At 43.3% G+C, this 17,609-nt stretch overlaps 1 protein-coding gene across 1 annotated transcript in view; it reads left to right on the top strand.

The window, feature by feature from the left end:
- Positions 1-17,609, top strand: part of ELAPOR2 (endosome-lysosome associated apoptosis and autophagy regulator family member 2) — a 102,893-nt gene that overhangs the window by 44,890 nt on the left and 40,394 nt on the right. The window contains exon 2 of the mRNA XM_074903442.1: positions 6,929-7,049. Coding sequence (XP_074759543.1) covers positions 6,929-7,049 — 121 coding nt within the window. The remainder of the gene's footprint in view (positions 1-6,928; positions 7,050-17,609) is intronic.

Genomic DNA, 17,609 nt, shown 5'->3' with positions numbered 1-17,609 from the left:
CCCTCAGTTCTAGTTAAGTGGAAAGGGCTAACAGGTCATCTCCCATCCAGGTGAAATGAGGGAGTCAAAAGATAGGTGCAGAAAAATAGGAAAGGCATTGAAGTGGGTGTTGCTCTTTGTCATGGAGAAAGCTCAGTTCTACAGGCGGTCATTTGGGAGAAAGCTCTCCTGTCAATGGAGAGTTTCAGAAATGCCCTGAAATAGTGAGAGGACCTGTGCCCTGGAAACGCCTGTGTCTGTCAACTCGTGTGAAGGACCGTGAGGTGACTAGCTCAGATGTAGAGGTTTGCACTGGAGACATCTAACACTACGTGCACTGGGCCTGGGGACCTGGGCAAGGAGGAGCACTCGCTGCTGCTTAGAGTCAAACCAGGGACTGTATGAAAAGAGGGGCAGTGAAGTTAGAGGACACACCTCGAGGGGACATACCTTGCTGAAGTGTTGCTCAGCCAGCTCCTGGTGGGCGGGGAGCTGGAGAAGGGCTGCAGGTGCAGGTACCCCCAGGGAGCCAGGAGATGTCTGCTGGAGTTTTGCACAGGACATGTGCGAGAGTGACAGGCATTGATCCCATATCGATGCTTTTTGAACATAGGATGCTGGATAAATTCTGTTTTTCTTTCTTCCCCTGGCAGAACAGTGACGAGTGCACTATCTCTTTGGTGTCATGTGCATGCATGAGGGCTGAGCATATGTATGTCAGAGTTTCTTATAACAGCTTTGCATGGTAGTGCAGGTGTGATTTCACTAGTTATCCAAGAACAATGAAGCAAAATTCAGCACAGGGTAAAACAAAGACGCTTGACTATTTTTGGTGGCATTTTTCAGGTTACTATTAACCTTTCATTTGAAATGTAATGCTGAGGACCACACACTGATTCTGAGCAGCTTCTTGTAAGAGCATCAATTTTTCATTTAGAAAGTTGCTTTTTTTTTAAAGCTTAACCCTATATGGGGTGTTGTTCATTTTCTCCCGAGAGACACTTTCCTATGGAAACCTACTCTTTGGGTCTGAAATTCAAACCAGTTTTGCCAAAGCCTAGGATTTATGAGCAATAAAATAGGAAATGTTATAGGAAACAACAGCTGAACAGGGGGAGGGACATGTTTAAAACATTAAGGCCAAGCCCAGAAAAGTAATAAAACAGAGTCAGAATTACAGTTAAAATTAAAGCAGGCCCATGGCCAAATTTAAAGATACTATATGTCTGGTTGATAGTGGGGAAAAAACATTGAAAGCATAAACAGAGTAATAGCTGGCAACAGATAACATCTGGCAATGAATTTGCTGTGAAGTTCATTTCAGAGAACTGGTGGGTGAAGAAATTTCTCTGTCAGGAAGGAGAATAAATCCCAACATAATGCAACGGCATTTTTCAGTGAGAGGCAAAGGTGTTGTAAGTGTCCCACGGTGCTGAGAAGGCTCCTCTGTCAGCCTTCTATATTTGGAAGTTCAGATTGCTGAGGCAGATTAGAAGCCCTGAGCCTAGTAAGCCAGTGTTCCTGGGTGATTTCCAGTGCCTGCATACATCACGTGTGCTCTGAAGCTGTCGATGCTGCGGTCAAGGCTGCTTCCAGCTCATAGGGATGGGCCTGAGCTACACCAGGTGCTGAGGACAGTGTTACCATGGCTGCTAAACCACCCTGATATGCTGGATCATTTAGTTGAACCAGAGCTCTGTGCAGTTACCATCACCCACTGTAAGTAGCCAGACTGGTTAATTTAAAGCTGGCCAGTGATGCAGCCAAAGTTGAGAGCTGCTGTCATGCCTGTGATGCAGCATGGATATATTCTGATTATAAAGGAGACGGCTGGGGCCTCGGTGATTGTTTCTAAGTAAAACTGTAGTATAGGGGAGAAGAACTATAGAATAGAATAGAATAGAATAGAATAGAATAGATATTAGAATAAATATTAGAATAGAATAGATAATATAATAGAATAGAATAGAACCGTATAGCATATAGGATAGCATATAGCATAGTATAGTATAGTATAGTAAATCCAAGGCACAGCTGACGCTCAGCTTGGCTAGGGATGTAAGAAATCACAAGAAGGGTTTCTTCAAGTATATAGGACAACAAAGGAAAATGAAGGAAACTGTACCCCGACAATGAATGAAGTGGGAGACCTGAGTACCGCTGACATGGAAAAGGCTGAGGTATTCAACAAATTTTTTGCCTTAGTTTCATTGGCAAGTGAACTATCCATGCTGCCCAATTCACAGAATCCAAAGGCAGGGACTGGGAGAATGAGTAACCTCCCACTGTAGGAGAAGATCTGTTTTGAGACCATCAGAGGAACCTGAACGTGCACAAATCCATGGGACCTGATGAGATTCATCTGCGAGCCCTTAGAGAACTGGAAGATGAAGTTGCTAAGCCACCATCCATCATATTTGTAAAGATCTGGCAGCCTGGTGAAGTACCTAGTGACTGGAAAAGCGGAAACATAACCCCCATTTTTAAAAAGGGAAAAAAAGACCTGGTGAACTAGAGGCCAGTCAGTCTCATGCCTGACAAGATCATGGAGCAGATTGTCCTGGAAACTATGCTAAGGCACATGGAAAAGAGGTGATTTGTGACAGCAAATGACATGGCTTCACTAAGGACAAAATGAGCCTGCCAAATTTGGTGACCTTCTACAATCATGGATAAGGGAAGAGTAACTGATGTCATCTACCTGGACTTGTGCAAAGCTTTAGTCACTGTTCCACATAACATCATTGTCTCTAAAATAGAGAGATGTGGATCTGATGGATGGACCACTCAGTGGCTAAGGAATTGGATGGATGATCGCACTCAAAGAGTTGAGGTCAGTGGCTCGATGTCCAAGTGGAGACCAGTGACAAGTGGCATTTCTCAGGGGTCCATACTGGGATCAGTATTATTTAACATCTCTGTTAAGGATGTGGACAGTGGGATTGAGTGCACCCTCAGCAAGTCTGCAGAGGACACTGTGGAGGTTTGAACTCAGCCAGCAGCCAGACGCCATGTGGCTGGCTGTTCACCTCCCCCTCTGGTAAGATAGGGGAGCGACAAAAGAAGAGAATTTGTGGGTTGAATAAAAAGAAAAAAAATTACTAAATATAACAAGAGAACAAGAGTAACAATAGTGAGTTCAAAAGAAAATGGGTAAATGCAACAGTGACGTACTGAATGCAGCAACCACCCCCCACAGCAACAATACCCCCCCCCCCCCCCCCGCAACAATACCTCTCCCCAGCAACAATACCACTTGGCAAGCAGGCTGCTTGTCCGGAGAGCGAGAGCCCCAGAGTGAGACCACCCACCTTGGCACGACATCACATGGTATGAGAAATACTCTAATGAAAATTAATTCCATCCTGGTCAAAACCAGGACAGACACCAAGCTGTGTGGTGCGGTCAACATTCTAGAGGGAAGGGATGTGCCATCCAGAGGGACCTTGACTGGCTTGAGACGTGGGCCAGTGCAAACCTCATGAAGTTCAACAAGGCCAAGTGCAAGGTTCTGCACCAGGGTCGGGGCAATCTCAAATAAGGATAGAGGCTGAGCTGTGAGTGGATTGAGGGCAGCCCTGCAGAGAAGGACTTGAGGATACTGGTGCATGAAAAACTGACTATGAGCCAGTGATGTGTGTTTGCAGCCCAGAAAGCCAACGGTATCCTGGGCTGCATCAAGAGAAGTGTGACCAGCAGGGCGAGGAGGTGACTCTGCCCCTCTACTCCACTCTGGTGAGATTCCCCTTGCAGTGCTGTGTCCAGCTCTGGGGTCCCCAGCATAAGAAGGACCTAGACCTGTTGGAGTGGGTCCAGAGGAGGCCACAAGGATGATCAGGGTCTGGAGCACCTCCCCTGTGAGGACAGGCTGAGAGAGTTGGGGGTGTTCAGCCTGGAGAAGAGAAGGCTCCGGGGAGACCTTATAGTGGCCTTCTGGTACTTAAAGGGGCTACAGGAAAGATGGGGAGGGACTCTTGATCAGGGAGTGTAGTGGTAGGAAAAGGGCAAGGGTTTTAAACTGAGAGAGTGTAGATTTGGATTAGATACAAAGAAGTCCTTTACTGTGAGGGTGGTGAGGCCCTGGCACAGGTTGCCCAGAGCAGCTGTGGCTGCCCCCTCCCTGGCAATGTTCAAGGCCAGGTTGGACGGGGCTTTAAGCAACCTGGGCTAGTGGAAGGTGTTCCTGCCATGGCTAGGGGGTTGGAACTAGGTGATCTTTAAGGTCTCTTCCAAGCTAAACCATTCTATGATTTTATGCATCTTTGATTCTCAGATGGTAGCACTGGTAGCTGGCAGAGATTTTTGGAGCTGTATGTGTGTTGACCAAGGGCAGAAATTAATTTGAAAATTCTTCACTGCAGTCAATTATCAGAGGAACAACCAGGTCCATGGAGTGGTTTTCAGTCATAAAGTTGAGTTGAAAGTCAGTTAGAAGACAAACAAAATATTCCACTCTTCCATAAGGGAATTGAGCACACCAGAGGAAAAATTGTTGGAAAGAGACCATGTAAGCTCGAGCTGTAGTTGTACTGTACAACCTTCCTTGTGAGTCTTGGGACTTCTCTGTGGACACAGCTAGCTGTACATGAGGATGAGGTGGTCAGAGGGAAGGACATCTGTCTCTTCAGAAACCTCATCTGACTGGTTAAAGCTGGAGAGATTTCCATGGAGAGATGGAAGAGGAGACACGGAGACCTGACTCTTCTGCCTTATCTCAGAAGGAGAGGAGAAATCCTTTTTTCTTTGTATTTAGTTACTGTCCTGAGTTCTGAATCTCTGATGATACTTCACAGTCAAATAACCGTTAGAAGGGATGTTTCTGCACTGCATGGTGTGTCCCTTGCAGCTGCATCACTTCTGAGACCCACTCTGGCTGACGAAGGATTGCGTACTGGCTAAACATCCCTGAAGTGTATTTTGAGAGGATGGTTATGAGAGCAACCTGGATTGTTGACACCAAACTTCTCTCTTTTTGACCTGATAAGAAATAGAAAAGAAATCTGAATATGAGTCAGAGTCAAAGCATTTAAATGCCCTTTACTTTGCTTCACTCCAGTTGTGCATATTTAATTTTACAGATAATTTTTTTCTTATGTGATATGAAGTATGAGATGTATCTATTACTGATATGTTATTTATGTATTCTGGTTGCCTTATAGGCAGATTTCATACCAAGATGATTAAGGACTGTTTTTTCCATTCCTTCAAGATTGTATAATGAGATGAAAGGGAAAAAATGCATATTTTAATTGAGTATATTTGTTGAGTTGAGAGTATGGTATATCATATTTCATGTTTGGCTCTGGGTTTGATAGTATCTTCTTATGCCTTGATTTATTTTTGAGACAAATAGTTTTGCTTTCTGCTATGCCGTTAGTTAGGTTTCTAAACCATAAGTTGAGCCACAAAGACATTTATGGAACTATGAAAATATTAATTCCAGAGAAATATGAATATTATTTTCACTTGGACGCAAAATAGCAAAGGCTTTAATGATGTTTAAGTAGAACTTTATTAACATTTGAATATCTCTGGAGAGCTATGGTAAGAGTAAGAGAAGTATTAAACTCAGTATTGTTTGTTTTTCTGTAAGTAAATGAGGAAAATTGCAAATTTTCTCCTTGTGAGTCAGCTGAATATTTGCAGAGATTAACTAATCTATACTAGAGCCAGCATGGACCCACCCTTATCCACCTGATTCCCCTTCTTCTGCTCCATCATGTGGGATGTCAGCATTGCAAGGGGTCAGAGAAGGAACCAGAAAAGATTGGCCCCAAAATAATACTTGTGTGCACAGAGTACCTCCTCCTAGGGTATCGTATTTTAGGGACCGATCTCTGCAGTCATGGTGACACAGACCTTTAGGAAGGCAGTGTTTATGCTGCCTCATGGGTGGGTTTCGTCATAGTGAGGGTGAGTTATGTCAGCTAAGGAGCTCTTCAGCTTGTGCCTTGGGCTGCAGACATGACCACTGCCTTCCCCCTACTTGGCTCATGGACAGTCCTGCCAGGAGAAGCCGGCTAAATTGAAAGGAACCAACCAAACTTTATGGATCCACCACACCAGTCTGCCCTAAAGCTGCACAAACCTCAAGCCCGTCACTAAAACTCCGATTGTGTTTTCCTCACTCCCACAATTTTGTGTTTTATTTTTATGGGCCATGCAGTGCTACAAAGACAAAACTAAAATTGTAACTGGATGTGAGTCTAGATTGTATGTGGGATCTGATTCAATATCACTAATAAGATTAATAGCTAATATTCTTTTCTAGCTAGTGTTAGGAAGTTTCTTACTGCTTTTTGCTTAGACTGCTCAGGGCTTATCTCAGTCACAGAGACCATGGGGCTGATCTCCCCTCACACCATCATTCTGCCTTGAGGCACTCCTCAGAGCTGACCCTGGATGGTATTTTCAGAGGTATCCCAATACAGGGTTTATCTCCCCTAATTTGCCTGGGTTTCCTCTGGAATCAATGAAGAGGAAAATGCACTGGCAGGTGGTGATTTATCCCATCCATCTTAGACATCCAATCTAACATGGGATGTAGGTATAGTAGGTGCTGTAGGTATGGCTTGCTCTGTTGACCAAAGAGGAAGCCTGCTTAGCTGCTGTAGAACAGATACATGATGGCCAGAGTTTTGGGATCAATCCCACTCTAAGAGACGGGGAAAAAAATTCTAGTGGCATCTGTGTCCCATCTCTCAAGTGATTTTGCAAATCCCACCCTCTGCGTTAGCATTCGTGCTGCACAGCATCTGATGTGCTTTGTGCTTGCTCTGTGATGATACACAGTGATCATCAAAGCAGCGAGAGTGCTGCACAGTATGTTCCACGCCAGCTACTTCCTTTCTGGTTTAATTACAACTGAGTTTGCTAATCCCAGTCTTGATTAATGAGCTTAATATGCAAATGTTATGATGAAACTGAAACTCTTTGTAATTGCTTGCAGACAGATTACCACTTCGAGTACACAGAGTGTGACAGCAGTGGCTCCAGATGGAGGGTGGCTGTCCCGAATCCGTCGGTGGAGTGTTCTGGACTACCCGACCCGGTGAAAGGGAAGGAATGCAGTATGTTAGCACTTTTCATTTTACAGACCGTTACTAGCTGTTTGTGCTATTTACCCTTGTATGGCTTCTTAGCTCTGTCACTGATATCCTGAGTGTCTCTGAGTTAGTCCTTCCCCTCCCATCCTTCTTCTTGTCTCTTGGAGCTGTGGAGCAGGGATTGTCTTTGCATCATATTTGCATAGCTCAGTATCTGCTACAGGTACCCTTGGATACTAATTCACAGACAAGGCACGTCTTTTACAACACCCCTTGAGGAGACGTGGTTGCTTGTCTTGAGCTGCCATACTCTTAAATTCTGCAGCTCTCCAGTTCATTTGGCTCTATTGGCCAAAAAGGTGACCAGGAGTGGACCGATTATATTTGCATAGTGTCCACGTTCTCATTACCTGCATTATTTAGCTAATTAATAAGCTGAATGCGTAAGTAATGGTAAATATCTTATTTGCCTGAGTTATTTTCATGATGAAGCTTTTGCATTTTATTTATTTTTGTATTTACTTTTAGCAACTTGGAGTGTTCTCATATCACTTGGTCCTGTGGTTTTTTAAACGTTAAAACACTTGTTTGAGTCTGGGATGTGAACTGCTCTGCAAACATGTTTGAACTGTTTCCTCACTGTGTTGTAGCTTCCCATGCTGAATATTTTTTCTCGTAACACACTTCCTTGCTCTAGCAATTCTCTCCTCAAAAGATCCTAGCAGTGTTGTTTTTTCTCAGTAATTTGTATCAGGGAGTATAAATTATTGTGTCCGACAAACAGGATGAACAACGGTGACATGGTTTCAGTTCTACTGTAGGAGAGGTGAGATTTACTCACTTCTGACTCTCCTCCCGTAAAGGTTTATTGTTCATTTCTTTACGACATATGTGCGAGTGTGAGACACGTAAAAGTTTTCTGCAGCAGTGTTGACCTCTGGAAGATTGCTGACTGACTTCTTGTAAGCATCATTTGAGAAGCTGCCTGTGTCATTCCTAGTATTTAGGTTTAGTTTCTGGGGTTTTAAATGTGGAATGTCTGTATATCCTTAGGGTGTGTTTTTCAATTACAGAAATAGAGAGCTTGAAAGCACCTCAGTTGGTCCCGTATTTCATACCACAGTCCAAACAGCTACAGTAGCAATGACTTTGTCGTTCATGGCTGATGTTCAGCTGGACTGTTGTCAGGAACCTCTGGTGATGAAGAGCCCACAAGCTCTCCATTTATTTGCTCATCTATTTTGTTCTTTTCATTTTCCTTCCTATTACAGCTTTTTCTGTTGGTGAGTGTCCCTCGTTATACTTCAAGCCTGTTACTTTTTGCTGCCTGCACTATCAAGAAGCACATAGTGTTATCCCTTCTGCTGTAGACCCACCTTTGGTGTACTCTGGAGTACATAGGTGTAACTCCTTTTTTCTCACATACACTATTTCTTCTTAAATCTTGTGATAAATGGTTTAAGGTCCAGGAACATTACACTCTCCTTGACTTTCTGCTACAGATTTCGACAAATGGTGCACTTCCCTCTTCACCTCCTCTTATTTGTGTGTCTTTCTGGTCTTAAATCAGTTCCAATGAAAATTAAACTGTTTTATAACAATAGATGAATCTCTGGCTTCTCCATATCTGGCCCCCTGATAGACAGGGGGAAAACTTTGCCCAGTAGATTGGCTGTGATATTAGACACTAAAGTACAGGATTCTGTTAAATACACTTGAAAATTCATCTCAGTAGAGGCCTTTCCTCCTCGTAGTGTTGCTGTTAAGTCCCATGGAAATTCAGATGCTTTGAGAAACAATTGGATATTCAACTTTTTTTACTGAACCCTTCAGAACTCATCTCTTCTTTGGGCTCTTGGGAGTGCAGTGGTGTTAATGTAGTTCTGTCTTATTTTGTGTCTGTAGTAGATTATCTGGCTTCAGGAGATGTCTGGCTGTATGCTGGTGGCAAAAGTAATTTTAGGTTTCTCATTTCTTAGTCTTTCACCTTTTGCTTTAAGAACAACCAATCTTTCAGGCTGAAAACATGAATCTGTCGACAGTAGTCAATCACTGCAGGAATGTGTAGGGAACTCCCCTCCCACTTGGCTAACGTGATGGTTTTTACTGCAACGTTATCTGAACCAGCATAGAGTTTGGCTGACAGTCCATTCTTCAATGGGTGGGATATATTGGGAGAGGCAGCTTCTAAAAATTATGTGCCCTCCAGCCCCTTAGAGTTTTCACATGTGTGTCTGTTGTTGATGATGAGTTGTATGGAAAATACTGACAGATAGACACCTCCTCACTGACTTGTCATGTTCTCTGAACGGGTGGCTTCTGTCTCATCTGACAACACAGTGGCTGGACCAAGGATGTCTTATATTAAAAGCCTAAATTTATTTCTGTAGCCTGAGGAAAATATTCTGTATTTGGGGCTGCTACAACGCATGTTCTTGATGGATTGTGTACACAGTGAGATTTGTGGGCCAGGGGTTGCATATGCATACACCTCTCACCAAGTAATAAATGGCTCTTTGAGATGCCTTCCTTTTCCCCTAGGTCTAGTGTTATTTTATCCTGAGGCCTATCAAGAAATACCATAACTATGCCATTATCCTTTGAGATGAGTCTTTCTAGACATTCTACAGATTTAGTCAGAATCTCCTACATCTTGTAGGAGATCCTACCCTATGCCAGAGCATACTGACACTGGGACTCATGACATTTGGTAGAGTCTTGCACTCCCTTAGATATCTCTTTCAGTCCTTCAGCCTGCAGAACCAGGGACCACAGCACAATTACCCCAGGTTAAGATGATTTCCAGTTTTGGAGATCAGTTATCTTCAGAAGTTTTGCTTGGTATCTACTAGTCATAAGATATAGCTTAGCCAACTACGTTCTATAAAGGGTTGCAGTTGTATTAGCAGCATGAGCTCTTGGGGCTTTTTTTGTCTGGTTGGGGTTGGCAGAGCCCTCAGTGGTCCTTGGTGGCAGTTAGGTCACAATGGATATGGACGAGAGTGAGAAGGTGAGCTTTTTTGGGAACACATCTGCCACTGTTGCTGACTGCACAATGTACAGTTTGCAGTTGTTTTCATCTATTCATTAATGTCTGCCTCTTGAGAATATCTGTTATCGATCTTTACTGCTCCCTGAAAACAGAAGTGACTTGCAGGCTGTCATTAATTTTGGATCCTGAGAATACTGCGCCAACCTCTCCCGCTTCCAAATGCTCAACAGTCATTCTCTTTAAATTGTGCCTGAACTAGGAATTCAAAAGATGGTATAGCAATATGTTAAATGTCTCCAATCATCTCTGTAAATATGTCTAGACTGTGGTCTCCAGTGGAGTGGAAAGACACTTGAGATTGCTAAAAATGTATTAGCTCAGGTGCTTCACATATCTGGAGCAATCCAGCTGTGGCACCAGAGCTCAGTCGGTGTCTTGAGATGTGCTCATTTTCAGGATGTTGTGTTTTACTGCTTTTCATTCGAATGAACCCATTTAAAATTAGGTTGGGTACCTCTGTGCTCTGCTGCATTTTGAAGTGCACGCCGACCTGCAAAGCACAGCTGACTGTGACCCACTGAGAGTAACTGTCAGCATTCCCTGAAATGGCTGTAGTCTCAAAAACATGTCAGAATTCAGCTTTTTTTTTTTTTTTTTAGTCTTCAAAAACTTAATCAGCAAAGTTTACCTGCAGAGAAGATGCGGTCCTCTTGAGAAATAGTCATGGGGTTCGGTAGAAAGGACTGTTGTATTTTGACTGCTTTAAGCCCTGGTTATTAGAAAAAGGGGTTTTTTTGCCTTTATCTTGCCATTAGCGCAGAGCAGTGGGATTACCCATGTTCCCCTTCTGCTACCCTCCCCTCCACGTCTCTCTCTCCCATCCAGGTGGGAGGTGGGAAGAAAGAAGGACCCTCACATGACACATGTTTGTGATGCTGTAGGAGGTCGTGCTCTGCAGTGACCCCAGCTACAGGAGGGAAGGTGCAGGAGCAGCTCTGCGGCACAGTAGCTCACTTGCAATGCACTGGGATAACATGCCCCTTTCTATACTTCACTTCCCTCTTTTTTTCTGATCCCCTTGCCCTCTGGAGCTATGGCCATCACCAGTTTCAGACCCCACAACAGGGTGTCAGCTGCATTTTGTCATTCAGTGTAGTACATCAATGCCCCATGGGGCTGGGCTGCCTCTGGACAGGCCATGGTACAGCCACGCCAGACTGCTGGGCCACCTCTCTCAGGCTGGTGTTTGTTCAGAGATGAGTCATATTTGTGATGCCACCACATTACTGTTTCAAGGGATCCTGCAAAGAGATGCCTTAGAAGTGCAGCAAAGATCTTGGCTAGCAAAAAGACAATATTTATTATACTTAAAGCTACTCTGTGTGGCTCTCCTCTGCTTTCCATTTAAAATGTCCCTTCCAGGCATCTTCCCCTTACCGTTCTGGATGCAGGGTACATACATGGAGGCAAGGAGCATTGCACTGGGGGCTGGCAGACAGACAGCCTCCCTCAGTGAAATCCAGACCTCGGAATCACTCCATTACTTCTTGACAGTCGGGAATGAGTTTAACTAATTTGGTATCGTTCATTTTTAATTACCACAGATCTCACTCTGATCTCCTCATGAGTCTGGTAGCAGGAAGGGAATTTAGCTGATAAGGATCACAGCCATCAGGGCAGTTGCTTGGCTTTTCGAAAGGAAAATATTTATGGCAGTCAATGGGGACAGTTTTCTTTCAGGGCTAAGCCCTTGCCTGCACCCTGCTGTGGCTGGTACCTCTGAAAACCCTTTGCTTTGGTGTGGGGGCTGTATGCAGTGTCTAATGGGGACCTTTTGGGGCCTGGCAGCAGGAGCAGGACTTGGCATTGTGCTCCCACTGACATTACTCTGCAGTCAGTTGGCCACAGTCAGGCTTTTCTGCCAGCCTGACCCTATGCTGCATGTTTTACACTAAAAAGTCTGAATTTGGAGCCTTCCTTCCTTCCTTCCATGTCTCCTTCCTCTCCTCTTTGTCTCCCTTCACTCAAGTACAACCCAAATATCTGGTTCAGAGCGTGCCCTTGTTGTGACCAGGTGCACTGATATGCTCCTCTCAGCAGTTTGTCACCAAAAAGGGCTTAACAAGTTCACATTTTGACCTCAAATTCTTTTCCAATATTATCTCTTATTCCACAGAATATGAGTTATTTTTTGCCATCCTAAATAAGAATAAGTTGCACCTTATCTCATAAATATCTGTTAGTTTTAGTGTTGCTATGCGCATAATAAAGAAACTATAGTGAGAATAACAGAGCAGTTTCAAAAAGTTTTGTATTTGCCGTTGTTCAAGGCAAGAAGTGCTGGTAGAGTCACTGTTATAATCAGCATCCTGAAACGAAGAAATTAGCTCAACAGTCAGAACCCAAGATAACCGTTCAGCAGGAATTCTTTATTAGCAGCACTGGGGTTGCCCTGGGGATTCTCCACCATAAGGGCTCCCAAGAACTAGCAAGGGACATCAGTTTACATACACACAAATCATACATATTAATTAGATTTCCTGGAAAGGGGTGTCTTGTGATAATGAGTTCCCAGAATTCATTTACATAGTCCAAGCATGCTTAGTAAAAATAGAGTGAGGGTCTTCTGGGATCGAGGGAAGAAGTAGGTGGTCTTCTTCACCATGTTCGCTCTTTCCAGAGCATGGCTGTGAGGTAAAGCCCAGGTGTCTTCTTCCTAAATCGGCAAGATCATCCTCCCTAGATTGTACCTCTGTGTCCTTTTGTTCAAGTTCCCCCTTTTCTTAGTTTATCCAAGTGCCCACTGAAGGCTGATATCAGTGAGTTATATATGAAGTGTTCTATTTTTGTCTAGACAGACTCTATTTTTGTCTAGACAGACAAAGAGGCCTGGGGAAAACAGTTGAGGAGTCCTTGGGAAACAAGCAAAACTTTCATGTATCACAGATTAGTCTTAATCAGAAATTCATTGGTTTGAGCCCTTTCAATCCAATGCCAGTTATAATCAACAAGATTTCTTAAGAAAGGAGGCACAAAAATTATTGATAACATGGAAGAACTTGATCGCGTATGGTGCTGTGGAGTTATTAATGGCTCTGCTTAGCAAACTCCACCTTTACCTGGTGCCACTAAGGCAGGAGGAACTTCTTTGAAATCAGAAATGTGCTTCAGTTTTGAGGTGAGGTGTGTGAGCCAGATTGTCAGCATGTGAAAAGGTCCACTGACTTCAGAAAATATAACGGACTTTACTGGGGCCCGAGAGCAAAATTTGTCCTGATTTATTGCTACTGAACTGTGGTTGTTGAGTTTATTCTAACCCATGTAATCTGCTCCTAGGATACCACAGGAGGAGATATGGATCTTCCTAGTAATTGCAGTGCACTTCAGACACAATTAGGGCAAATGACCTTTTTAAGGCTTGTAGGTTTTATAACACTTTAAGGCAATTTAAGTGATCTGCAGGAGTTTTAACATTCTGCTTTCCTAACAGAAAACTTAAATAGAAGGGTTTGAATTTGATGTTCTCTCTGTCTCTGGTAAGATTGGATATCCCAAGCAGGTTAGAAGTAGGTCTGCTCCTAAGTCCCTTGAAGTAGGTGGTCATCTGTAAATTTTATTATATGCAGTGTATACACATACACATCTGTGTAGATGGATAATATAATATAAATGTTATATGTCTGTCAAAACCTGTGTGCTTGTGTTACAACTTTCTGTCAACTAGATATGTATTCAGGCAAATTCCATGTAGTCTTTGTGCTGAAGAATAGGTTCTGCTGAAGTTTTAAATAACAATGATAAGTTTTAGTAGTTTCTTTAATGTTTACATTATTGCAAATGTGGATGCGAACATATGTACAAATACTCCCATGAGAACGGTGCTATTTATTACCCAGTCATATTTATTTATGTTATCTCAAGATAGTTTCTTCTGTAATCAAAAAATTTTATTATCACCACAGTGTCATTGCCTTCACATGTGAATGCACATAAGAACAATTTTTCATAGGGCTTTTCTTCTGTATATGAGCAATACACTGTCTTTGAAGAAAATGTCCCATTGTTGGCTTTTTGAAGCAGATTCTTCTAGGTAAATAGTTAAAAAAGCAGAAGAGTTACAGCCTCTTGAAGTAAACATGTGAATCCTAACAAATCCTCAGGGGGATTTTTTTCCTTTTTTTACTTGACATTCATTGAGGATTATTTTGTGGTCTCATTAATGGCCTTTGAAATGATTGGGATTTCTTTGTTTCAGCTGAAGAGAGGAAATATGGTGACATCAGCCTAGCTCTGAGGCATGTATCCATTTCCACTTTTTCTCACGGCTTAAAAGCACTGGATCTTGTCTTCATTAACCTTGATGTACTAATATTTTTTCCATTGTCAGTGTCATTCAGACATTGCTTCTTTGGGTATTCACCTTGGAAGAAACAATGAGGTCAAGTTATTAATGGCTGCTGGTGTTTAACCATGACATATGCACATAGATATATAAGATGACAGATTCTGTTAGGTATCCTGAGATGTAGGAAAGTACTATTTTGAGACAATGTTCAAAACATGTATTTAGAAGATCTCCCTTTCATTCCTCCAACCTTGACATTGCTCACTCGAATGGTATATGCTGATCTCCTCCCTCATTTTGACTAACACCTTCCCTTCTCCCTTCTCTTTTGAACAGTTACGTGGCTCCCATGAAGCTGCCTGTCAACATATAAGAGTCACATATGAAAGGTTACTCTCTCACACTAAAGTACCAAAAAAGTGGATTCTTAGTGGGCATGGATTCCAGCGAAACCGAGAATTTCTTGACATGCTATACATTTGGCCCCTGGCCTGTCATGTATTATGTAGCAATAAAAGATGTCTGACGGAGAAAAACATACAGCTTTGTCTCTGGAGCCATTTCTGACATGAACAGCAAGATGTGCAAGAATTAGAGTTCACAGTCATGATCTTTATAGGGGTACTTTTGTGCGTATGACCTGCAGGACTGGACAACCCAATTTTACCTGAGTCTCTTTTGTATCCCTAGGATATAGGAAAATTTTTCTTTTCTGAAAGGGAAAGTAAAGGCTTTCCCTCTAGAGCACACTGGGGAGGGGACCAGCACACAGCAGCAGAGGCTGCTCTGAGGAGCACTGAAGCTGAGGACTTAATGCAAGGCTGTCATGCAGCAAAGATGTTTAGCCAGCAGTGGTGTGCATGGCAGTTTGAGAGTTGCTGCTAAAATGCTGTGATTTAGCAAAGCACTCAAGCAGATATTCATTCCTATTGCTCTCAGAGCATCCCTGCTAATGCATGTTCCTAACTCAAGTCATGTAGGTGAGTCCTTCTGATGACATTAAGTTTCTCACCTGGACAGAGGCTAGAGGCTACATTTTATCATGGCATTTCCATCTGATTATTTTCCTAATGTGTACTGTTACCCTGAGAGATATTGCAGTTTTACAGATATTTTTTCCGGATGTTTTCTTCTGTGTATGAGTAATACACTGTCTTTGAAGAAAATGTCCCATTGTTGTCTTTTTGAAGCAAATTCTTCTAGGTAAATAGTTTAAAAAGCAGAAGAGTTTGCACTGAAATCACAGGGTTTAATTCCTGGAGAAGAGTTACCGGAAGAGCATGCTGATGTCTGTATTGAGGCTTCCAAGGGAAAGATTGGCCTTAGTGTCTTTTGATGATTTCTTCACCATATTTGTGTACACGGTATAATTAAATAAGTTAAACACAGCTTCCTCTTGAGTCACTGATTTCTTTTTCAACAGACCTTGAGATTTGTTATGGCTTGGTAGAGGGATGAGAGGCAAGCACTGTGTGAGTGCAGAGGACATCTTAAATGGTACTGCAGCCATTTGTACCAACCACTTTTGTTGATGAGCAATCAAATAAGCCTGATGGAGTCAGTGGGACTTGGAGAGCTACTCACTCACCTCGAGATATAGATATGTTTCCTGCCATCTCCAGTGTTGAGTCACTAGGATGGTTGTTGTAACCCTGGCAGCAAATGTGTTTGCTAACCTCTTTGTGATGACTGCCTTCCTCCACATTATGCCACACTTTCATGTATTTATTCCTATTCCAAAACCACACCTTTCAGTGTCCAAATGATGAAATAAAAGTGATAATAAAACTGTGCTATTTGCCAGGCCAGCTGGGGAAAATTATAGAATCATAGAATGGTTTGGGTTGGAAGAGACATAAAGACCATCTAGTTCCAACCCCCCCTTCCATGGGCAGGGACACCTTCCACTAGCCCAGGTTGCTCAAAGCCCCGTCCAACCTGGCCTTGAGCACTGCCAGGGAGGGGGCAGCCACAGCTGCTCTGGGCAACCTGTGCCAGGGCCTCACCACCCTCACAGGAAAGGACTTCTTCCTAATCTCTAATCTAAGTCTACCCTCTCTCAGTTTAAAACTGTTACCCCTCAATACAGTCCTTTATAAAGAGTCCCTCCTCATCTTTCCTGTAGCCCCTTTAAGTACTGGAAGGCTGCTATAAGGTCTCCCCAGAGCCTTCTTTTCTCTAGGTGAAACACCCCCAACTCTCTCAGCCTGTCCTCACAGGGGAGGTGCTCCAGACCCTGATCATCCTTGTGGCCTCCTCTGGCCCCACTCCAACAGGTCCCTGTCCTTCTTATGCTGGGGATCCCAGAGCTGGACACAGCACTGCAGGGGGGGTCTTACTAGAGCAGAGCAGAGGGGGAGAATCCCCTCCCTCACCCTGCTGGCCACACTTCTCTTGATGCAGCCCAGGATACCGTTGGCTTTCTGGGCTGCAAACACACATCTCTAGCTCATAGTCAGTTTTTCATCCACCAATACCTTCAAGTCCTTCTCTGCAGGGCTGCTCTCAATCCACTCACAGCTCAGCCTCTATCCTTATTTGAGATTGCCCCGACTCTGGTGCAGGATTGCACTTGGCCTTGTTGAACTTCATGAGGTTTGCACTGGCCCACGTCTCAAGCCAGTCAAGGTCCCTCTGGATGGCACATCCCTTCCCTCTAGAATGTTGACCGCACCACACAGCTTGGTCTCCTCTGCAGACTTGCTGAGGATGCACTCAATCCCACTGTCTCAATCCCACTGTCCATGTCACCAACAAAGATGTTAAACAGTGCTGGTCCCAGTACTGACCCCTGAGGAATGCCAGTTGTCACTGGTTTCCACTTGGACATCGAGGCGTTGAACAAAACTCTGAGTGTGTCCATTCCACCAATTCTTTATCCACTGAGGGGTCCATTCATCGAATCCATGTCTCTCCAGTTTAAAGACAAGGATGTCGTGAGGGAAAAAAATGGTACTGTTCCTGTCAAAGAGGTGTAATCGAAAAAGCATTGCTCTATATTATAATTTCTTGGGTAAAAGGAAAAAAATATTTACTCTTAAAAGGAAGGGTCTCTTCCACAGAAGGTGCTCTTCCTGAAGTTACATCAGCTTTCAGTGTGATCACATTTCAAGCCTAAACAGCCTTGACAGACTTTTTTTCTTAAATTAGGATTCAGTCTAGTTCCTGGTAACACATTGAGATATAATGACTGAAGAAAACGAGCATCAATTATTCATGGTCTATTGGAGAAGCCTCATATAAATTA

The sequence above is a fragment of the Athene noctua genome, chromosome 3 (assembly GCF_965140245.1).
Source record: "Athene noctua chromosome 3, bAthNoc1.hap1.1, whole genome shotgun sequence".
Classification (NCBI taxonomy): Eukaryota; Metazoa; Chordata; class Aves; order Strigiformes; family Strigidae; genus Athene; species Athene noctua.
The sequence above is the reverse complement of the archived record's forward strand: the minus strand, read 5'-3'. Positions and strand labels throughout refer to the sequence as shown.